Source organism: Mustelus asterias, chromosome 28 (assembly GCF_964213995.1).
Source record: "Mustelus asterias chromosome 28, sMusAst1.hap1.1, whole genome shotgun sequence".
In the NCBI taxonomy this organism is placed as follows: domain Eukaryota; kingdom Metazoa; phylum Chordata; class Chondrichthyes; order Carcharhiniformes; family Triakidae; genus Mustelus; species Mustelus asterias.
This window is the reverse complement of record NC_135828.1, coordinates 9,153,512-9,174,846: the sequence shown is the minus strand read 5'-3', so window position 1 is coordinate 9,174,846 and position 21,335 is coordinate 9,153,512. Positions and strand designations below refer to the sequence as shown.

The window sequence follows — 21,335 nt, the reverse complement described above, 5'->3', positions numbered from 1 at the left end:
AATGCCTTTTGCCCCAGAGAGGAGTCCATCCTCTGGGGTGAACACTCACTCTCGGTCCCCTATGGTCCCTCAAGCCAGGTGACCCTCTTCTGCTGTGCTGTCTTAAAGGCATCACAATCACTCCATAGTGCATCCTGCTACCAAGAAGGTTTCCTTTCTCCTCCGTAATGTTGATGACTAAGCATGTTAATTGGCACCAGAGATTGCCATTTGCTTGAAAAAAAAGTCGCTAATAAGCAGTGGCAGCAATGGATACGTGGTTTATTAATTTATAATTAAAATTGTGTGTAAACATTTGAAATCGTACAATAGCGCCTTCAGTGATGAGGTTATGTCATCTGTAGATATCTACAGTAACTCCATAAATAGCTCTTTTAAGAGGATTTGCAAACAGTGGCGACACAAGAAAACATTTTTTTTACAGTGAGATATTGTAATCTGGATTAGGCTGCCTGAAGGGGTAGTAGAAACCAATTCAATAGTAGCTTTCAAAATGGAATTGGATAAATATGTGAAGGCAAAATAAGATTTACAGGGTTACGGGGAGCGGGACGAATTGTATCCCTTGATCAGAGAACCAGTGGGGCACGGTTAAGGGCGGCACAGTGGTTAGCACTGCTGCCTCAGTGGATTATGAGAGTAAACTAACTCAGAATATAAAAACAGATAGCAAACGTTTCTACAAATATATAAAATGAAAAAGAGTGGCTAAAGTAAACATTGGTCCTTTAGAAGATGAGAAGGGGGATGTAATAACTGGAAATGAGGAAATGGCTGAGGCATTGAACAGGTATTTTGTGTCGGTCTTCACAGTGGAAGACACAAATAACATACCACAAATTGATGACAGGAAGGCTATGGCAGGTGAGGACCTAGAAACTATCATTATCATGAAAGAGGTAGTGTTGGGCAAGTTAATGGGGCTAAAGGTAGACAAGTCTCCTGGTCCTGATGGAATGCATCCCAGGGGACTAAAAGAGATGGCGGGGGAAATAGCAAATGCACTAGTGGTACTTTACCAAAATTCACTGGACTCTGGGGTGGTTCCTTCAAATTGGAAAACAGCAAATGTGACGCCACTGTTTAAAAAAGGAAGTAGACAAAAGGTGGGTAACTATAGGCCGGTTAGCTTAACTTCTGTAGTAGGTAAAATGCTTGAATTTATCATCAAGGAAGAAATAGCGAGACATCTGGATATAAATTGTCCCATTGGTAAGACACAGCATGGGTTCATGAAGGGCAGGTCATGTTTGACTAATTTGGTGGAATTCTTTGAGAACATTACATGTGCAGTGAACAATGGGGAACCTGTGGATGTGGTGTATCTGGATTTCCAGAAGACATTTGACAAGGTGCCGCACCAAAGACTGCTACATAAGAACATAAGAAATAGGAGCAGGAGTAGGCCATCTAGCCCCTCGAGCCTGCCCCGCCATTCAATAAGATCATGGCTGATCTGACGTGGATCAGTACCACTTACCCGCCTGATCCCCATAACCCTTAATTCCCTTACCGATCAGGAATCCATCCATCCGCGCTTTAAACATATTCAGCGAGGTAGCCTCCACCACCTCAGTGGGCAGAGAATTCCAGAGATTCACCACCCTCTGGGAGAAGAAGTTCCTCCTCAACTCTGTCTTAAACCGACCCCCCTTTATTTTGAGGCTGTGTCCTCTAGTTTTAACTTCCTTACTAAGTGGAAAGAATCTCTCCGCCTCCACCCTATCCAGCCCCCGCATTATCTTATAAGTCTCCATAAGATCCCCCCTCATCCTTCTAAACTCCAACGAGTACAAACCCAATCTCCTCAGCCTCTCCTCATAATCCAAACCCCTCATCTCCGGTATCAACCTAGTGAACCTTCTCTGCACTCCCTCCAATGCCAATATATCCTTCCTCATATAAGGGGACCAATACTGCACACAGTATTCCAGCTGCGGCCTCACCAATGCCCTGTACAGGTGCATCAAGACATCCCTGCTTTTATATTCTATCCCCCTCGCGATATAGGCCAACATCCCATTTGCCTTCTTGATCAGCTGTTGTACCTGCAGACTGGGCTTTTGCGTCTCATGCACAAGGACCCCCAGGTCCCTTTGCACGGTAGCATGTTTTAATTTGTTTCCATTGAGATAGTAATCCCATTTGTTATTATTTCCTCCAAAGTGTATAACCTCGCATTTATCAACGTTATACTCCATTTGCCATATCCTCGCCCACACACTCAGCCTGTCCAAATCTCTCTGCAGATCTTCTCCGTCCTCCACACGATTCACTTTTCCACTTATCTTTGTGTCGTCTGCAAACTTCGTTACCCTACACTCCGTCTCCTCCTCCAGATCATCTATATAAATGGTAAATAGTTGCGGCCCGAGTACCGATCCCTGCGGCACGCCACTAGTTACCTTCCTCCAACCAGAAAAACACCCATTTATTCCGACTCTTTGCTTCCTGTCGGATAGCCAGTTCCCATAAGATAAAGATGCATGGATTGAGGATTGGTTAACGAATAGAAAGCAAAGAGTGGGGGTAAATGGGTGTTTTTCTAGTTGGCGATCAGTGACTAGTGCCTCAGAGATCAGTGTTGGGACCACAATTGTTTACGATTTACATAGATGATTTGGAGTTGGGGACCGAGTGTAGTGTGTCAAAATTCGCAGATGACACTAAGATGAGTGGCAGAGCAAAGTATGCAGAGGGTGCTGAAGGTCTGCAAAGGGATATAGATAGTCTAAGTGAGTGGGCAAGGATCTGGCTGATGGAGTACAATGTTGGTAAATGTGAGGTCATCCATTTTGGTAGGAATAACAGCAAAATGGACTATTATTTAAATGGTAAAAAAATTGCAGCATGCTGCTGTGCAGAGGGACCTGGGTGTCCTTGTGCAAAAATCACAAGGAGTTGGTTTGAAGGTGCAACAGGTAATTAAGAAGGCAAATGGAATTTTGTCCTTTATTGCTCGAGGGATGGAGTTTAAAAACAGCGAGATTATGTTGCAGCTGCATAAGGTGCTGGTGAGGCCACACCTGGAGGACTGTGTACAGTTTTGGTCCCTTTACTTGAGAAAGGATATACTGGCACTGGAGGGAGTGCAGAGCAGATTCACTAGATTGATTCTGGAGTTGAGAAAGTTGGCTTATGAGGAGAGACTGAGTAGACTGGGGCTATACTCATTGGAATTCAGAAGAATGAGGGGAGATCTTATAGAAACATATAAGATTATGAAGGGAATAGATAAGATAGAAGCAGGGAAGTTGTTTCCACTGGTGGGTGAAACTAGAACTAGGGGACATGGCCTCAAAATAAGGGGAAGCAGATTTAGGGCTGAGTTGAGGAGGAACTTCTTCACACAAAAGGTTGTGAATCTGTGGAATTCCCTACCCAGTGAAGTAGTTGAGACTACCTCATTGAATGTTGTTAAGGCAAGGATAGATAAATTTTTGAACGGTAAAGACATTAAGGGTTATGGTGAGTGGGCGGGTAAGTGGAGCTGAGTCCACGAAAAGATCAGCCATGATCTTATTGAATGGCAGAGCAGACTCGAGGGGCCAGATGGCCTACTCCTGCTCCTAGTTCTTATGTTCTCACAGTGCCAGGGACCATGGGTTCGATTCCCGGCTTGGGGCACTGTCTGTGTGGAGTTTGCACCTTCTCCCCGTGTCTGCGTGGGTTTCCTGCGGGTCCTCCGGTTTCCTCCCACGGTCCAAAGATGTGCGGGTTAGGTGGATTGGCCATGCTCAATTGCCTCTTAGTGTCAGGGGGATTAGCTAGGGTAAATGCATGGCGTTATGGGGATAAGGCCTGGGTGGGATTGTAGTTGGTGCAGACTCGATGGGCCGAATGGCCTCCTTCTGCACTGTCGGGATTCTATGATTCAGTGCAGGAACAACGGGTCGAATGACCCTCTCCTGTGCTGTGAAGTTCTCCGATTATTAGTATAGATTAAATAGTAACTTGCGGAATGGACACCACATCATGGGGGCAGCACTGTGGCACAGTAGTTAGAATTGCTACCTCACAGCGCCAGGGACCCGGGTTCGATTCCCGGCTTGGGTGACTCTGTGTGGAGTCTGCACGTTCACCCCGTGTCTGCGTGAGTTTCCTCCCACAATCCGAAAGACGTGCTGGCCATGCTAAATTCTCCCTCCGTGTACCCGAACAGGAGTGTGGCGATTAGGGGATTTTCAAAGTAACTTCATTGCAGTGTTAATGTAAGCCTGCTTGTGACTAATAAATAAACTTTAACTTCACATCTACAGTGTACAGGACTGTAATAAAGTAAATAGCAGTCGTGCCTTGTAGAATGGACATCACTTTCTGTAGATTCTACAGTGTGCAGAACAATAACTAAAATGCCCGTCAGTGGTTTTTAATCTCGACCTTCTACGCAGCATTATGAATAATGCTGTCAAAAGTTTCAGGAGTCTTTCACTGTTAGATTTCAAATTTGTCTTCAGTAAGCGTATAAGTTAGTACATGGGCGGGTTTGTGATCTTGCACAGTGTTCCCGTAGAGTGAAGCTGGATGCAATATCAGGTAACTTGTATTCCAGCACTCTAGAATCCCTTGTCGCCTGCAACCACTTAAAGCTGTCTCATGTCACTGGATTCCATTACGGAAAATGCGTTACATGTTTAGTGCCTTCTCGTGCAGTGGTCAATGTGCCGTAACCAATTGAAGTGTACGGAAATGAGTCTAAATTGGTAGCGTTGACCTTGACTTGGTGAACCTTTCCTCTCTCTCTCTCTCTCTCCACGTCATCCAGGTTTTGCCACGTCAAACCTGTGGGCTGTTCACGCATACCATCTTTTACAACGAGTATCCTGGTGGGTCCAAGGAGTTGGATAAAAGTATTCGAGGTGGAGAGCTCTTTCTCACGGTGCTCCTTAACCCGGTAAGTGACACTTCAAACCCATTTAACCAGGGGAACATTTCCACCCTTTCAGCAGTGTGGTCCAGCCGGATGGGACTAATAAGGGCACTTTCGGCTTTCCCCCATCACCTGAGACAGATAACAAGGAACATCGATTTCTTCTTGGATTAAACCTGTTAATGTTACATTCCTGACAGAAACTCAGCCATGCACAGAATCTAAAGCAATGTGATATGGGTGTCACTGTCTGGGCCAACATTTATTGCCCACCTCTAACTGCCCTCCATTTCATACACGGGGAGAACGTGCAAACTCCGCACAGATAGTGACCCAAGCCGGGAATCGAACCCGGGTCCCTGGCGCTGTGAGGTAGCAGTTCTAACTACTGTGCCACCATGCCGCCCCGTGATGTGGTGTCCATTCCACAAGTTACCATTTAATCTATACTAATAATCGTAGAACTTCAGAGTACAGGAGAGAGAGGGCCATTCGACCCGTCGTTCCTGCACTGAATCATAGAATCCAACAGTGCAGAAGAGGCCATTCGGCCCATCAGGTTTGCACCGACCACAATCCCACCCAGACCTTATCCCCATGCATTTACCCTCGCTAGTCCCCCTGACGCTGCGCCACCGCCTCCTCTTATGCCTGATAACACTCAACCTGTTGTAACACCTAACTTTTCAAAGAAAGACTTCACCTCTGTAGCACCTTCCACAACAAAGAACAAACAACCTTTCACAACCTCAAAGCGCTTTACAGCCAATGAATAGAGTCACCGTTTGAATGTCGAAAGTGCAGCAGCCAATTTGCGCACAGCAAACTCCCAGAAAGAGCAGCGAGCTAATGATCGGATAGTCTGTTGGTTGAGGTGTAGGTAGTGACAGGGCAGATCTCCCCAGTTTTTTTGCAACAGCCATAGAATCATAGAATCCCTACTCTGCAGAAGAAGCCCATTCGGCTCATCGAGTCTGCACCGACCACAATCCCACCCAGGCCCTATTCCCGTAACCCCACATATTTACCCTGCTAATCCTCTGACACTAAGGGGCAATTTTAGAATGGCCAATCAACCTAACCCGTCCATCTTTGGACTGTGGGGAAAGAACCATAGCACCCGGAGGAAACCCACACAGACACGGGGAGAATGTGCAAACTCCACACAGACAGTGACCCGAGGCTGGAATTGAACCCGGGTCCCTGGTGCTGTGCCATGGGATCTTTTCCATTGACCTGAAAAGAAGGGGGCAGAGCCTTGGTTTCATGTCCTTCCGAGAGACGCTATAGCTGACTGTGCAGCCCTACCCCAGCCCTGCACTGGGAGAATCAACCTCGGATCTGCCTTCCAGCCTCTGGACTTCGTCTTGAAGCCACATCATTCCAACTTCAATCAGACGATTATGGCTGATTTGGGTACAATTCTGGCCTCGGGTCACTGTCTGTGTGGAGTTTGTACGTTCTCCCTGTGTCTGCGTGGGTTTCCTCCGGGTGCTCCGGTTTCCTCCCAGACTACAGTGATGTGCAGGTTAGGTTGATTGGCCAATGCTAAGTTGCCCCTCAGTGTCAGAGAGACTAGCTAGGGTAAATACGTGGGGTAGCGAGGATAGGGCCTGGGTGGGATTGTGGTCAGTGCAGGCTCGATGGGCTGAATGGCCTCCTCCTGCGCTGTAGGGATTCTATGATCTTGACATCAAAGAGTAGAAATGACCTTTGTTGCAAAGGCAAATGATTGGATGCTTCTGACCATAGATTTAAGCTGACCAATCACCACTTGGCAATGTAGCTTGATCAAACAACAATTAACCTGATTTAGTTCATACTCTGATCACTCATCAGTTGTCCATGATGGTCCCAAACAGACATCGCATCAACAGGGGAGGAAAACTCATTGTGCATTATTTGGCAAAAACCATTCTCGCTGCACAGTGGTTAGCACTGCTGCCTCACAGCGCCAGGGACCCGGGTTCGATTCCTGGCTTGGGTCACTGTCTGTGCGGAGTCTGCACGTTCTCCCTGTGTCTGCGTGGGTTTCCTCCGGGTGCTCCGGTTTCCTCCCACAGCCTAAAGATGTGCGGGTTAGGTGGATCGGCCATGCTAAATTGACCCGTAGTGTCAGGGGGACTAGCTGGGGTAAATGCATGGAGTTATGGGGATAGGGGCTGGGTGAGATTGTGGTCGGTGCCGACTTGATGGGTCGAGTGGTCTCTTTCTGCATTGTAGGGATTCTATGCTCATAAAACAGAGCATCAAATCCCACCCTGGAAGCTGGTGGAAATTAAAACCTATTAATAAATCTGGAATATAAAGTATACTCTCAATAATGGTGAGCAGGATGAGAATCATTGATTGCTGTAAAAACCCATCTGGTTCACTAATGTCCTTTAGGGAAGGAAATCTGCAGTCGTTAGGAGTGACATGGGGGCGCAGTGGTTAACACTGCTGCCTCATAGCGCCAGGGACCCCGGGTTCAATTCCGGCCTTGGGTCACTGGTTGTGTGGAGTTTGCACGTTCTCCCTGTATGTGCGTGGATTGCGTGCTCCGGTTTCCTCCCACAGTCCAAAGATGTGCGGGTTAGGTGGATTGGCCATGCTAAATTGCCCCTTAGTTCAGGGGGTCTAGCTAGGGTAAATAGATGGTGTTACGGGGATAGGGTGTAGGCTCGATGGGCCGAATGGTCTCCTCTGCACTGTACGGATTCTATGATTCCTTGCCCGGTCTGGCCTACGTGTGACTCCAGACCCCACTTCGATGAGGTTGACTCTTAACTGCCCTCCGAAGGCAAGCCATTCAGTGTGAGGGCAATTAAGGATGGGTACCAACTGCTGGCATTGCCACAAAAGAATATAAACAGTTGCTGTAAGGAATCCCTTGGAAAGTCCTCAGGAATAGATAAAAGCTGCAGTGTGCCTCTTATCCCAGTGTAGAAATAACTTTTTTTTAAAAAAGCACGCAATAAGAATAACATTAATTTCACACAATTTAGGGTCAATTATGGATGAATTATTTGCTGATTGACTTGCTAGGAATTTACAAGCACCTGGTAATGTGCAAACTACTTTCCTCTCTAATTGGTCTTTGAATGTTTGCAGCAATTAGACTTTGGTGGCTTCAAAGGGGAGGCCGTGTTTAACACAGTAGCAATTTAACAGCTGGATAATATACACTACATTTGTATAGTGAGCTTGCAAGACAATTTGTCTTCCAACTTAGCCGAGCAATTTCACAGGAGTTCCGCTGGTTATTTATGAAGCACGGAATGTTCTGGCACTGAATATGTAAACTATTGCGATTTATTGCCTTAGCGAATGGGAGTGCCATCGGTCTCTGTCGGGGAGGCCCAGAACTGGGAACAAATGCCGTTTAAAACTCGTGCCGTGCGAACTTTATTAAACTGGGTCAATGCGTAACACGTTAAAACCTTGGAACAAAAGCAGAAAGTGCTGGAAAATCTCAGCAGGTCCGATAGCATCTGTGGAGAGAGATTAGTGCCATCATCTCGCGTCCGGATGACCCTTGGGAGAGGGCAGTGTGCACGAGAACCTGGGCGTCCTTGTGCACCAGTCGCTGAAGGTAAGCATGCAGGTGCAGCAGGCGGTAAAGAAGGCAGATGGTATGTTGGCCTTCATTGCGAGAGGTTTCGAGTACAGGAGCAGGGATGTGTTGTTGCGATTATACAGGGCCTTGGTGAGGCCACACCGAGAGTATTGTGTGCAGTTTTGGTCTCCTTTTCTGAGGAAAGATGTTCTTGCTCTCGAGGGAGTGCAGCGAAGGTTTACCAGGCTGATTCCGGGGATGGTGGGACTGATGTATGAGGAGAGATTGACTAAATTAGGATTGTTTTCGCTGGAGTTCAGATGAATATGGGGAGAATCTCATAGAGACTTATAAAATTCTAACAGGACTAGACAGGGTAGATGCAGGGAGGATGTTCCCGATGGTGGGGGGAGTCCAGAACCAGGGGTCACAGTCTGAGGATTCGGGGTAGACCATTTAGGACGGAGGTGAGGAGACATTTCTTCACCCAAAGAGTGGTGAGCCTGTGGAATTCATTCCCGCAGGAAGTAGCTGATGCCAAAACATTGAATGTATTGAAGAGGCGGCTGGATATAGCACTTGGGGCGAATGGGATCAAAGGTTATGGGGAGAAAACAGGATTAGGCTATTGAGTTGGATGATCAGCCATGATCGTAATGAGTGGTGGAGCAGTCTCGAAGGGCCAAATGGCCTCCTCCTGCTCCTAAGTTCTATGTTTCATCCCAAATTCCATGCTTATAATGGAGATTTCCTATGCAAACTTGTCACCCCCCCGCCAGTAGTGATGCCACAGCCTCTCGGTTTAGCAATGCCAAGCTCCACAACATCTACTGTGTGGAAGGTGTTAAAGCTCTGAGCAACTCAATTTGGCTCCATGACCTCAGGCCCTTCAGACTTGTGGGAATCAACCTTTGACCTCTAACCCCAAAGGCCACATTTGGGCCCGGTTCCCCTGGTTTCAGTGCCTTGGGAGGTCACCCAGCCAACCCCATCATTTTTGTTTCAGGTAGATGATTAGATATAGGAGAAGTAGTAGGGTTATCATTGAGTCTGTTCCGCTATTTGATCATGGCTGATATATTTCCCAACTCCATTCTCCCGCCTTTTCCCCCGCAACCTTTGATCCCCTTACCAATCAAGAACTTCTCTATAGTGTTCAAAGCTGTCACCAAACCGGAGATATATAACAAGGAATTACTCAAAGTATTCAGTAGGTTATGTTTATTTATTAGTGTCACAAGTAGGCTTACATTAACGCGGCAATGAAGTTACTGTGAAAATCCCCTCGTCATCACACTTCGGGTACACTGAGGGAGAATTTAGCACAGCCAATGCACCTAACCAGCACTTCTTTCGGACTGTGGGAGGAAACCGGAGCACCCGGAGGAAACCCACGCGGACACGGGGAGAATGTGCAAACTCCACACAGACCGTCACGGTGGCACAGTGGTTAGCACTGCTGCCTCACGGCACCAGGGACCCGGGTTCAATTCCTGGCTTGGGTTACTGTGTACCCGAACAGGCGCCGGAGTGTGGCGACTAGGGGATTTTGCCAGTAACTTCACTGCAGTGTTAATGTAAGTCTACTTGTGAGACTAATGAATAAACTTTAAACTATCTTTGGACTGTGGGAGGAAACCGGAGCACCCAGAGGAAACCCACGCAGACACGGGGAGAAAGTGCAGACTCTGCACAGACAGTGACCGAAGCTGGGAATCGAACCCGGGTCCCTGGTGCTGTGAGGCAGCAGCGTTAACCACTGTGCCGCCAGAGGCTACATCTGAGAGGCAGGGAAGTGTTTCTGGGTGGTGACATTTCATCCAAACTAGAAAATGTTTGGGATGTAACAGATTTTAACACAGGACAGAGGCATGGAAAGAGGGAAGGTTTGTGATTGGGTGGAAGGCAGGAGAGATTAAGTGATGTTCATGTTGAAAGGGCAAGGGGGTAAATAATGAGAAAGATAGGTCGAGAGGAGGTGTAAATGGCAACAGCAAAATCACTCTCTATCCATTAAGCTGGGAGCAATGGTAACGATGTGATATTGTTGAGTTCCCCATTGCAATAGGAAGGATGTGAAGTGCCTATTGGAAAGGTAAGGTGCTGTTCCCCGGGCTTTACTGGCACGGTGTGGGAAGCTGGATGCGGAGGGGTCAGAATGGGATGGAGAATTAAACCGCAAGGGGGTGCGAGCTCAGGGTCCTGCCTGCAAACTGCTCCTTAAAGTTAAGGTTTATCTACTCGTCACAAGTAGGCTTACATTCACACTGCAATGAAGTTACTGTGAAAATCCCCCAGTCGCCACACTCCGGCGCCTGTTCGGGTACACTGAGGGAGAATTTAGCACCGCCAATGCACTCTAACCAGCACGTTTTTTGGACTGTCGGAGGAAACTGGGGAGCACCCGGAGGAAACCCACGCAGACACGAGGAGAACGTGCAGACTCCACACAGACAGTGACCCAAGCCGGGAATCGAACTGTGGCTCTGTGAGGCAGCAGTGCTAACCACTGTGCCACCGTGCCGCCCAAAGCGATTTCAAGCCCCCCACCCGACCTCCCCTCATTCCATCTGCGTTTGGTCTCCCCGGTGCCAAGGAGGTCAGACTGTGAGTGGTGAATTAAGTAGATTGGACTCACTGTCGGGCTTTGAGGTTGTCCAAATCCCTTGAATGTGCTAGGCAAGAAATACGAGGGATCACAGGGAACCGGCGGCAGATCAGTCACCATCTAAAGGCAAACTGGTTGTGATGGAACGCATCTCCAGCATTTCCTCATGTTTCAACATTCAAGTTTTCTTTTAAATCCCTTGATTATACTTGGGCCGCGGAGCCACTCTCGGATATCTGTAGTTCTCGATATAAAAGCTTCTGCAATGAACTTATTGCCCCTAGCTCTCAATGTGTCAGAATCAAGATTCAATTCGAGCAGAAAAAATATCATGATGGTACATCTTGCCGATGGAATATATAACTGTTGGCCCCCAGTACCTCTCTTAGAAGCAATTGATGGATCCCTCGACGTACGGTCTTTCAAATGGCGAGGATTTAAGTCTTGGGTAAGTTTGTAGTGGGTGTTCAAACATAACTTGAAACGTAAATGAGGTCAATGTTGGAAGTGTCTGTATGCGTGCATTCACGTGTGTGTGTCTGTGTACATATGTGTGTATGTGTGTACACATGTCTGCCTGTGGAAATGTGTGTGTGCGCGCCTGTGTGTCTGCATGTGTATACGTGTGTGTGTGTGTGCTCCTGTGTGCATGTGTGTGTACACATGCATTTCCCTGTGTACATGTGTTTGAACATACATGTGTGCATGCATACACGTGTACATGCATCTGTGTGTATAAACATGTGTGAGTCTGTGTGCATGTGTACGTGTATGTATACACATGTGAGAGTCTGTATGCATACATACATGTGTGTGCGTATGCACATGCGTGAGTCTGTGCATGTGTGTGTATACACATGCGCGGGACTGTGCATATGCACATGCGCAAGTTTATGTGCATGTGTGTGTGTAAACACATGCACGAGTCTATGCATGCATGTGCGTGTATATACACATGCGAGTCTGTGTGCATGTATGTATGCACATGCGCGAGTCTGTGTGCGTGTGCACATGCGCGAGTCTGTGTGCGTGTGCACATGCGCGGGTCTGTGTGCGTGTGCACATGCGCGAGTCTGTGTGCGTGTGCACATGCGCGAGTCTGTGTGTGTATGCACATGCGCGCGTCTGTGTGTGCACATGCACGCGTCTGTGTGTGCACATGCGCGCGTCTGTGTGTGTGCACATGCGCGCGTCTGTGTGTGCACATGCACGCGTCTGTGTGTGCACATGCGCGCGTCTGTGTGTGTGCACATGCGCGCGTCTGTGTGTGTGCACATGCGCGCGTCTGTGTGTGCACATGCGCGCGTCTGTGTGTGTGCACATGCGCGCGTCTGTGTGTGCACATGCGCGCGTCTGTGTGTGTGCACATGCGCGCGTCTGTGTGTGTGCACATGCGCGCGTCTGTGTGTGTGCACATGCGCGCGTCTGTGTGTGTGCACATGCGCGCGTCTGTGTGTGTGCACATGCGCGCGTCTGTGTGTGTGCACATGCGCGCGTCTGTGTGTGTGCACATGCGCGCGTCTGTGTGTGTGTGCACATGCGCGCGTCTGTGTGTGTGTGCACATGCGCGCGTCTGTGTGTGTGTGCACATGCGCGCGTCTGTGTGTGTGCACATGTGCGCGTCTGTGTGTGCGTGCACATGCGCGGGTCTGTGTGTGTGTGCACATGCGCGAGTCTGTGTGTCTGCACATGCGCGTGTCTGTGTGTCTGCACATGCGCGAGCCTGTGTATGCGCACATGCGCAAGTCTGTGTGTGTGTGCACATGCGCGCGTCTGTGTGTGTGTGCACATGCGCGCGTCTGTGTGTGTGTGCACATGCGCGAGCCTGTGTGTGCGTGCACATGCGCGAGCCTGTGTGTGTACATGCGAGAGCCTGTGTGTGCGTGCACATGCGCGAGCCTGTGTGTGTGTGCACATGCGAGAGCCTGTGTGTGTGTGCACATGCGCGAGCCTGTGTGTGTGTGCACATGCGCGCGTCTGTGTGTGTGTGCACATGCGAGAGCCTGTGTGTGCGTGCACATGCGCGAGCCTGTGTGTGCGTGCACATGCGCGAGCCTGTGTGTGCGTGCACATGCGCGAGCCTGTGTGTGTGTGCACATGCGCGAGCCTGTGTGTGTGTGCACATGCGCGAGCCTGTGTGTGTGTGCACATGCGCGAGCCTGTGTGTGTGTTCACATGCGCGAGCCTGTGTGTGTGTGCACACCTGTGCGAGCCTGTGTGTGTGTGCACATGCGCGAGCCTGTGTGTGTGTGCACACCTGTGCGAGCCTGTGTGTGTGTGCACATGCGCGAGCCTGTGTATGCGCACATGCGCAAGTCTGTGTGTGTGTGCACATGAGCAAGTCTGTGCGTGTGTGCACATGCGCGCGTCTGTGTGTGTGTGCACATGCGCGAGCCTGTGTGTGTGTGCACATGCGCGAGCCTGTGTGTGTGTGCACATGCGCGAGCCTGTGTGTGTGTGCACATGCGCGAGCCTGTGTGTGTGTGCACATGCGCGAGCCTGTGTGTGTGTGCACCTGCGCGAGCCTGTGTGTGTGTGCACATGCGCGAGCCTGTGTGTGTGTGCACATGTGCGAGCCTGTGTGTGTGTGCACACCTGTGCGAGCCTGTGTGTGTGCACATGCGCGAGCCTGTGTGAGTGTGCACATGCGCGAGCCTGTGTGTGTGTGCACATGCGCGAGCATGTGTGTGTGTGCACATGCGCGAGCCTGTGTGTGTGCACATGCGCGAGCCTGTGTGTGTGCACATGCGCGAGCCTGTGTGTGTGTGCACATGCGCGAGCCTGTGTGTGTGTGCACATGCGCGAGCCTGTGTGTGTATGCACATGCGCGAGCCTGTGTGTGTGTGCACATGCGCGAGCCTGTGTGTGTGTGCACATGCGCGAGCCTGTGTGTGTGTGCACATGCGCGAGCCTGTGTGTGTGTGCACATGCGCGAGCCTGTGTGTGTGTGCACATGCGCGAGCCTGTGTGTGTGTGCACATGCGCGAGCCTGTGTGTGTGTGCACATGCGCGAGCCTGTGTGTGTGTGCACATGCGCGAGTGTGTGTCTGCACATGCGCGTGTCTGTGTGTCTGCACATGCGCGAGCCTGTGTATGCGCACATGCGCGCGTCTGTGTGTGTGTGCACATGCGCGCGTCTGTATGTGTGTGCACATGCGCGCGTCTGTGTGTGTGTGCACATGCGCGCGTCTGTGTGTGTGTGCACATGCGCGCGTCTGTGTGTGCGTGCACATGCGCGAGTCTGTGTGTGTGTGCACATGCGCGAGTCTGTGTCTGCACATGCGCGTGTCTGTGTGTCTGCACATGCGCGAGCCTGTGTATGCGCACATGCGCAAGTCTGTGTGTGTGTGCACATGCGCGCGTCTGTGTGTGTGTGCACATGCGCGCGTCTGTGTGTGTGTGCACATGCGCGAGCCTGTGTGTGCGTGCACATGCGCGAGCCTGTGTGTGTGTGCACATGCGCGAGCCTGTGTGTGTGTGCACATGCGCGCGTCTGTGTGTGTGTGCACATGCGAGAGCCTGTGTGTGCGTGCACATGCGCGAGCCTGTGTGTGCGTGCACATGCGCGCGTCTGTGTGTGTGTGCACATGCGCGCGTCTGTGTGTGTGTGCACATGCGCGCGTCTGTGTGTGCGTGCACATGCGCGAGTCTGTGTGTGCGTGCACATGCGCGAGTCTGTGTCTGCACATGCGCGAGTCTGTGTGTGTGTGCTCACATGCGCGAGCCTGTGTGTGTCTGCACATGCACGAGTCTGTGTACATGTGTGTGCGCCCGTGCACCTCAGTCTTTTTAATTAAGGTGTGTGTTGAAACAAAGACATTGAGAACTCACTGGAAGAGAAGGACATTTTCTTGTTGCTCAATTGCTTTTGGAGATTGTTTCAGAGAAATGCGTGCTTCATAATGCTGCCAGCTCGACCCCTTCCCAATGGATAACGCCAGTTTTATCACCTTGAGAATAATGTCTTCTCTGGGCGACAATTTACATTTCAGAACTGCAGGCTTCAACAGCATCGAATTAGCATCTCGCATCGCTCATTATTCTGTTAAAAGATTCTTTTAAAATTATTATTGCATGTGATCGTCATGGGGTAGAATTAGTGTCCATATTTTGGAGATAAGACTGGTACGATGCTGTTAAATGTCGCAGTGGGACATATGCCACCCTCTCCTAATCTGCACCTGTGTTAATGCCACCGTCTTAGTGGTCATACCCATTCTCTTTCGGGGTCTGTGGTATTCTGTGATTCTCAAGTGGGATTGGGTGGGCAGGTCAGGGCATTTCATGCGTCGGTGCGAACTCGATGGGCTGAAGGGCTTCTTCTGCGCTGTGGGATTCTGTCTTGAACAGCCTAAAGCATTCACTAGGCTTCCTTGCACGTGTTAGTTAGGCGGCCCGACGCCTGATGAAGGAGCCTTGTGTTGAACCTGTTTAGGATGAGCAGGAAGGATGCTCTCTGGATCCTTCAGTCACCAAAAGGTGTGGTTCTTTTTTTTTTGAAAACTTAAAGGAATCTTCTGTGGAGGCAAGACTGCCCCCTGGCAGATGTGGTGAACATCTCCCCACCTTCTGGGCATTGGGACTAGCAACTGGCTCAAAGTGTTATTGAGGCCCAGGTGCCAATTTTAGCTCTACCATCCTTGGGTAAACACTGGTAAGGCCTGAAAACAAGTGTCGAAGATAGACATACATTTCTGGGGGGGGGGCATTCACAACGGCGCGACTTCCCAAAGTGCTTTACAGCCAATGAGGTGCTTTTGAAGTGTGGTGTCTGTGTTAGCGTTGGAAACCCAGTTTGCGCACGGCAAGCTCCCACAACCAGCAATTGGTAATGGCCAAGCAATTTGTCTTTGTGAGGTTGATTGAGGATCTATCTTGACCAGGATGACAGTGGTCAGTGCCTCTCAACGCCGGGGAACCAGGCTCCGTTCCCGGCTTGGGTCACTGTGTGGAGTTTGCACATTCTCCCCGTGTCTGCGTGGGTTTCCTACGGGTGCTCCGGTTTCCTCCCCCAGTCCGAAAGACGTGCTGGTTAGGGTGCATTGGCCGTGCTAAATTCTCCCTCAGTGTTACCCGAACAGGCGCCGGAGTGTGACGACTGGGGGATTTTCACAGTAACTTCATTGCAGTGTTAATGTAAGCCTACTTGTGACACTAATATATAAAGGTTAAATCAGGATGAATTCCTTTGTCTGCCAAGGTACCCTACCCTGCTGATTACACATCAGAAGTACTTGATTGGCTGCAGAACACTCTGGGATGTCCTGAAGCCTGTAATAGGCACTACAGAAATGCAGAAGTAGAAGTTTGTTTGTCTGAAGCAGACTTTTGGGATGTCATCGGAAGAGAGCCATCATCCGATTGCATCCCACACTCCCAATTGTCTCCGTAACTCTGTCGGTTTTGTTGGCTGCCTTCAGTGAATTTGTTCTTTTGTCTGATTTCGCACAAGTTCCACAGCGCAGAGTTTAGTCAGATTTGAGATCTGTCATTGATTCCGACAGGGCTATCTTCCCACCTATCGCAGGAACCTTCCAGCAGTTTCTGAGTAGAATCATTACCCTCAGCACTTCAATTCCAACATAAGGCAGTTGGATGTGTGCATTCAGTCGGGTTTGGAAAGGCTTTGTGAATCCCATCTGCTTCTGGCCTAGTGCCACAAGTCCATTATATTTAGATGTATGGGATTGGGGGTGATCTAGGAAATTGGATCAGGAATTGGCTAGCGGATAGGAAACAGAGGGTGGTGGTTGATAGTAAATATTCATCATGGAGTGCGGTTACAAGTGGTGTACCTCAGGGATCTGTTTTGGGGCCACTGCTGTTTGTAATATTTATTAATGATCTGGATGAGGGTATAGTTGGGTGGATTAGCAAATTTGCTGATGACACCAAAGTCGGTGGTGTGGTAGACAGTGAGGAAGGGTGTCGTAGTTTGCAGGAAGACTTAGACAGGTTGCAAAGTTGGGCCGAGAGGTGGCGGATGGAGTTTAATGCGGAGAAGTGTGAGGTAATTCACTTTGGTAGGAATAACAGATGTGTTGAGTATAGGGCTAACGGGAGGACTTTGAATAGTGTGGAGGAGCAGAGGGATCTAGGTGTATGTGTGCATAGATCCCTGAAAGTTGGGAATCAAGTAGATAAGGTTGTTAAGAAGGCATATGGTGTCTTGGCGTTTATTGGTAGGGGGATTGAATTTAGGAGTCGTAGCGTTATGTTGCAACTGTACACAACTCTGGTGCGGCCGCACTTGGAGTACTGTGTGCAGTTCTGGTCCCCACATTACAGGAAGGATGTGGAGGCTTTGGAGAGGGTGCAGAGGAGGTTTACCAGGATGTTGCCTGGTATGGAGGGGAGATCCTATGAGGAGAGGCTGAGGGATTTGGGATTGTTTTCGCTGGAAAGGCGGCGGCTAAGAGGGGATCTTATTGAAACATATAAGATGATTAGAGGTTTAGATAGGGTGGATAGTGATAGCCTTTTTCCTCTGATGGAGAAATCCAGCACGAGGGGGCATGGCTTTAAATTGAGGGGGGGTAGTTATAGAACCGATGTCAGGGGTAGGTTCTTTACCCAGAGGGTGGTGAGGGATTGGAATGCCCTGCCAGCATCAGTAGTAAATGCGCCTAGTTTGGGGGCGTTTAAGAGATCCGTAGATAGGTTCATGGACGAAAAGAAATTGGTTTAGGTTGGAGGGTCACAGTTTTTTTTTTAACTGGTCGGTGCAACATCGTGGGCCGAAGGGCCTGTTCTGCGCTGTAATGTTCTATGTTCTATGTTCACACACCTTCCTTATGCAAACACCCCGTGGAAGGGTGAGGGCGCCTCACTGAAACGCTAGCTCGTTGATAGAAACAGATATTTTTGCATCAAGTCACACAAACAAACAACTTTCATTCATGAATCATAGAATCCCGACAGTGCAGAAGAGAACATTCAGCCCATCGAGTCTGCACCAGCTCTCTGACAGAGTACCTTAACCAGGCCCCCTCCCCCACCCTATCCCATAAACCCCACAAGTTTAGCATTGGCTAATCCATCTAACCTACACATCTTGGGACACTAAGGAGCAATTTAGCACGGCCAGTCCACCTAAACTACACATCCTGGGAGACCAACGAGCAAATTAGCATGGTCAATCTACCTGACCTGCATATCTTTGGAGTGTGGGAGGAAACAGGAGCACCCGGACGAAACCCTCGCAGACATGGGGAGAACGTGCAAACTCCACACAGTCTTTGAAAAGTCTTTTTAGTCTTAGTATTTATTAGTCACAAGTAGGCTTCCATTAGCATTGCAATGAAGTTACTGTGAAAATCCCCTAGTCGCCACACTCCGGCGCCTGTTCGGGTACACTGAGGGCCAATTTAGCACGGCCAGTGCACCTAACTAGCACACCTTTGGACTGTGGGAGGAAACCGGAGCACCCGGAGGAAACCCACGCAGACACAGGGAGAATGTGCAGACTCCTCACAGACAGTGACCCAAGATGGGAATCGAACCCGGGTCCCTGGCGCTGTGAGGCAGCAGTGCTAACCACTGTGCCACCGTGTAATGTCTTATCCCACCTCTCATACGTTCCGAAAGTTACTCTGTCAGTGGAAACCAAATTGCACAAGCAGCAGTCTGTTTTGAGACGGTGTGTGGTTGAGATTGTTGTGTTGACTAGAACTGGCTGCCAAAAAGCACAACAGGATTATGGGCGGGTGTGACCTGAGGTGGATGTTTCTCCTGAACGATGGCATCTCCCAAGAGTGCAGCATTCCCTCAATGCCATTCATACAATCTCATGCTAGAGCATGCAATAGGCCTTGTACCCAGAATGATCGTGATGTTTTAATATCCATCCCATCGGCTCTTCAGAAATCATCCAAGTATTCTTTTCCCAATCCATTTGGAATTACTTTTCCAGAACTTGACTGAAATGTCATGTTCTGCTGTCAATTTCCCAGTAACTTGAGAAAGCTTTGGTACTCGGGTTCACTGCGTAGACTGAAGGGACACAGGCCCTAACGCTCTTGTAGAATCTGTAAGGAACTGAAGAACGCCGTTTCACTCAGCTGTGGCTCAGTGCTAGCACACTCCAGCCTCCGGGTCAGCTCCGGTTGTGAGTTCAAGCCCCACTCCGGGCAGTTAAGCTCAAACACCAAAGCTGACTCTGCTGTGCAGTAGTGAGGGAGTGCTGCACTGTCGGAGGTGCCATTTCGCAAGCTGAGAGGTTAAACCGATCGTGTGGATGAAACATAGAAAATAGAAGCAGGAGGAGGCCATTCGGCCCTTCAAGCCTGCTCCGCCATTCATGATGATCAGGGTTTATCATCAAATTTGGTATCCTGATTTCATGGCACTATTTTGCCATTTATCTCTCAGTCGGCATCCCCAGAAGCCATTACCGAGCTGTGGTCAATTTGTGGGAGTTTACTGTGTGCAAATTAACTGCCAGGTTTCCTACATTAGTTTGCAGATGACACCAAGATTGGTGGCATAGTGGACAGTGAAGAAGGTTGCCTAGAATTGCAAAGAATTCTTGATCAATTGGGCCAGTGGGCTGGTGAATGGCAGATGGAGTTTAATTTAGATAAATGCGAGGTGATGCATTTTGGTAGATCAAACCGGGGCAGGACTTACTCAGTTAATGGTAGGATGTTGGGGAGGGTTATAGAACCAAAGAGATCTAGGAGTTCAGGTTCATAGCTCCTTAAAAGTGGAGACACAGGCGGACAGAGTGTTGAAGAAGGCATTTGACATGCTTGGTTTCATTGGTCAGAGCATTGAATACAGGAGTTGGGACGTCTTGTTGAAGTTGTACAAGACATTAGTACAGCCGCACTTGGAATACTGTGTACAGTTCTGGTCACCCTGATATAGAAATGACATTATCAAACTAGAAAGAGTACAGAAAAGATTTACTAGGATGCTACCGGAACTTGATGGTTTGAGTTATAAGGAGAAGCTGGATCGACTGGGACTTTTTTCCTTGGAACGTAGGAAGCTGAGGGGTGATCTTATAGAGGTCTATAAGAGGGGTGATCTTATAGAGGTCTATATGGGCGGCACGGTAGCACAGTGGTTAGCACTGCTGCTTCACAGCTCCAGGGACCTGGGTTCGATTCCCCGGCTTGGGTCACTGTCTGTGTGGAGTTTGCACATTCTCCTCGTGTCTGCGTGGGTTTCCTCCAGGTGCTCCGGTTTCCTCCCACAGTCCAAAGATGTGCGGGTTAGGTTGATTGGCCATGCTAAAATTGCCCCTTTGTGTCCTGGGATGCGTGGATTAGCGGGTGGGATATGGGGGTGGGGCCTGGGTGGGATTGTGGTCGGTGCAGACTCGATGGGCCGAATGGCCTCTTTCTGTACTGTAGGGTTTCTATGATTTTTATGATGAAATAATGAGGGGCATAGATCAGCTAGATAGTCAATATCTTTTCCCAAAAGTAGGGGAGTCTAAAACTAGAGGGCATAGGTTTAAGGGGAGAGATACAAAAGTGTCCAGAGGGGCAATTTTTTTCTCACAGAGGGTGGTGAGTGTCTGGAACAAGCTGCCAGAGGCAGTAGTAGAGGCGGGTACAATTTTGTCTTTTAAAAAGCATTTAGATAGTTACATGGGTAAAATGGGCATAGAGGGATATGGGCCAAATGCGGGCAATTGGGATTAGCTTATGAAATCCACCATATCGATGGCAGCGCGATGGCACAGTGGTTACTGCTGCTGTCTTACAGCTGCAGGGACCTGGGTTCGATTCCAGTCTCGGGTGACTGTCTGTGTGGAGTTTGCACATTCTCCCCGTGTCTGCGTGGGTTTCCTCCGGGTGCTCCGGTTTCCTCCCACATTCTGAAAGACGTGCTGGTTGGGTACATTGACCCAAATAGGCGCCGGAGTGTGGCGACTAGGGGAATTTCACAGTAACTTCATTGCAGTGTTAACGCAAGCCTACTTGTGACTAATAAATAAACTTTATAGGCGGGATTTTCCTGCCGCGCTCGCCCCAAAACCGGACAATCCTGCCCGAGATCAGCGGATCTCTGCATTGTCCAGGCCCTCACCCGCTACGAATCCCTTGGCAGCTGGATTGGGCAGATTCCCCCATGACTCTACAAGCCAACTAAAGGAGACTACTTTCAATGCACACTATTCCCTCAACACCAGAAGAGATCGAGTGTTTTTCTTTTAAGTGTGATAATTCTCAAATATTTCAATTAAGATTACTACAGGGTCGTAAAGAACTAACCCTTTCCTCTCCCACCCCCAACCCAAGTTCATATTTCCCTTGATGTGAGCTCTAAGTGTAAACGTTATTGAGTTAGTGTGGTGATGAACAGAG

General features: G+C 49.2%; 1 protein-coding gene across 6 annotated transcripts in view; it reads left to right on the top strand.

Annotated features, from left to right (window-relative positions):
* ndst2a (N-deacetylase/N-sulfotransferase (heparan glucosaminyl) 2a) overlaps positions 1-21,335 on the top strand; it is a 567,251-nt gene that overhangs the window by 518,288 nt on the left and 27,628 nt on the right. For all 6 annotated transcript variants that reach the window (XM_078199425.1, XM_078199429.1, XM_078199428.1 and 3 more), the window contains one exon: positions 4,766-4,894. In XM_078199425.1, coding sequence (XP_078055551.1) covers positions 4,766-4,894 — 129 coding nt within the window. The remainder of the gene's footprint in view (positions 1-4,765; positions 4,895-21,335) is intronic.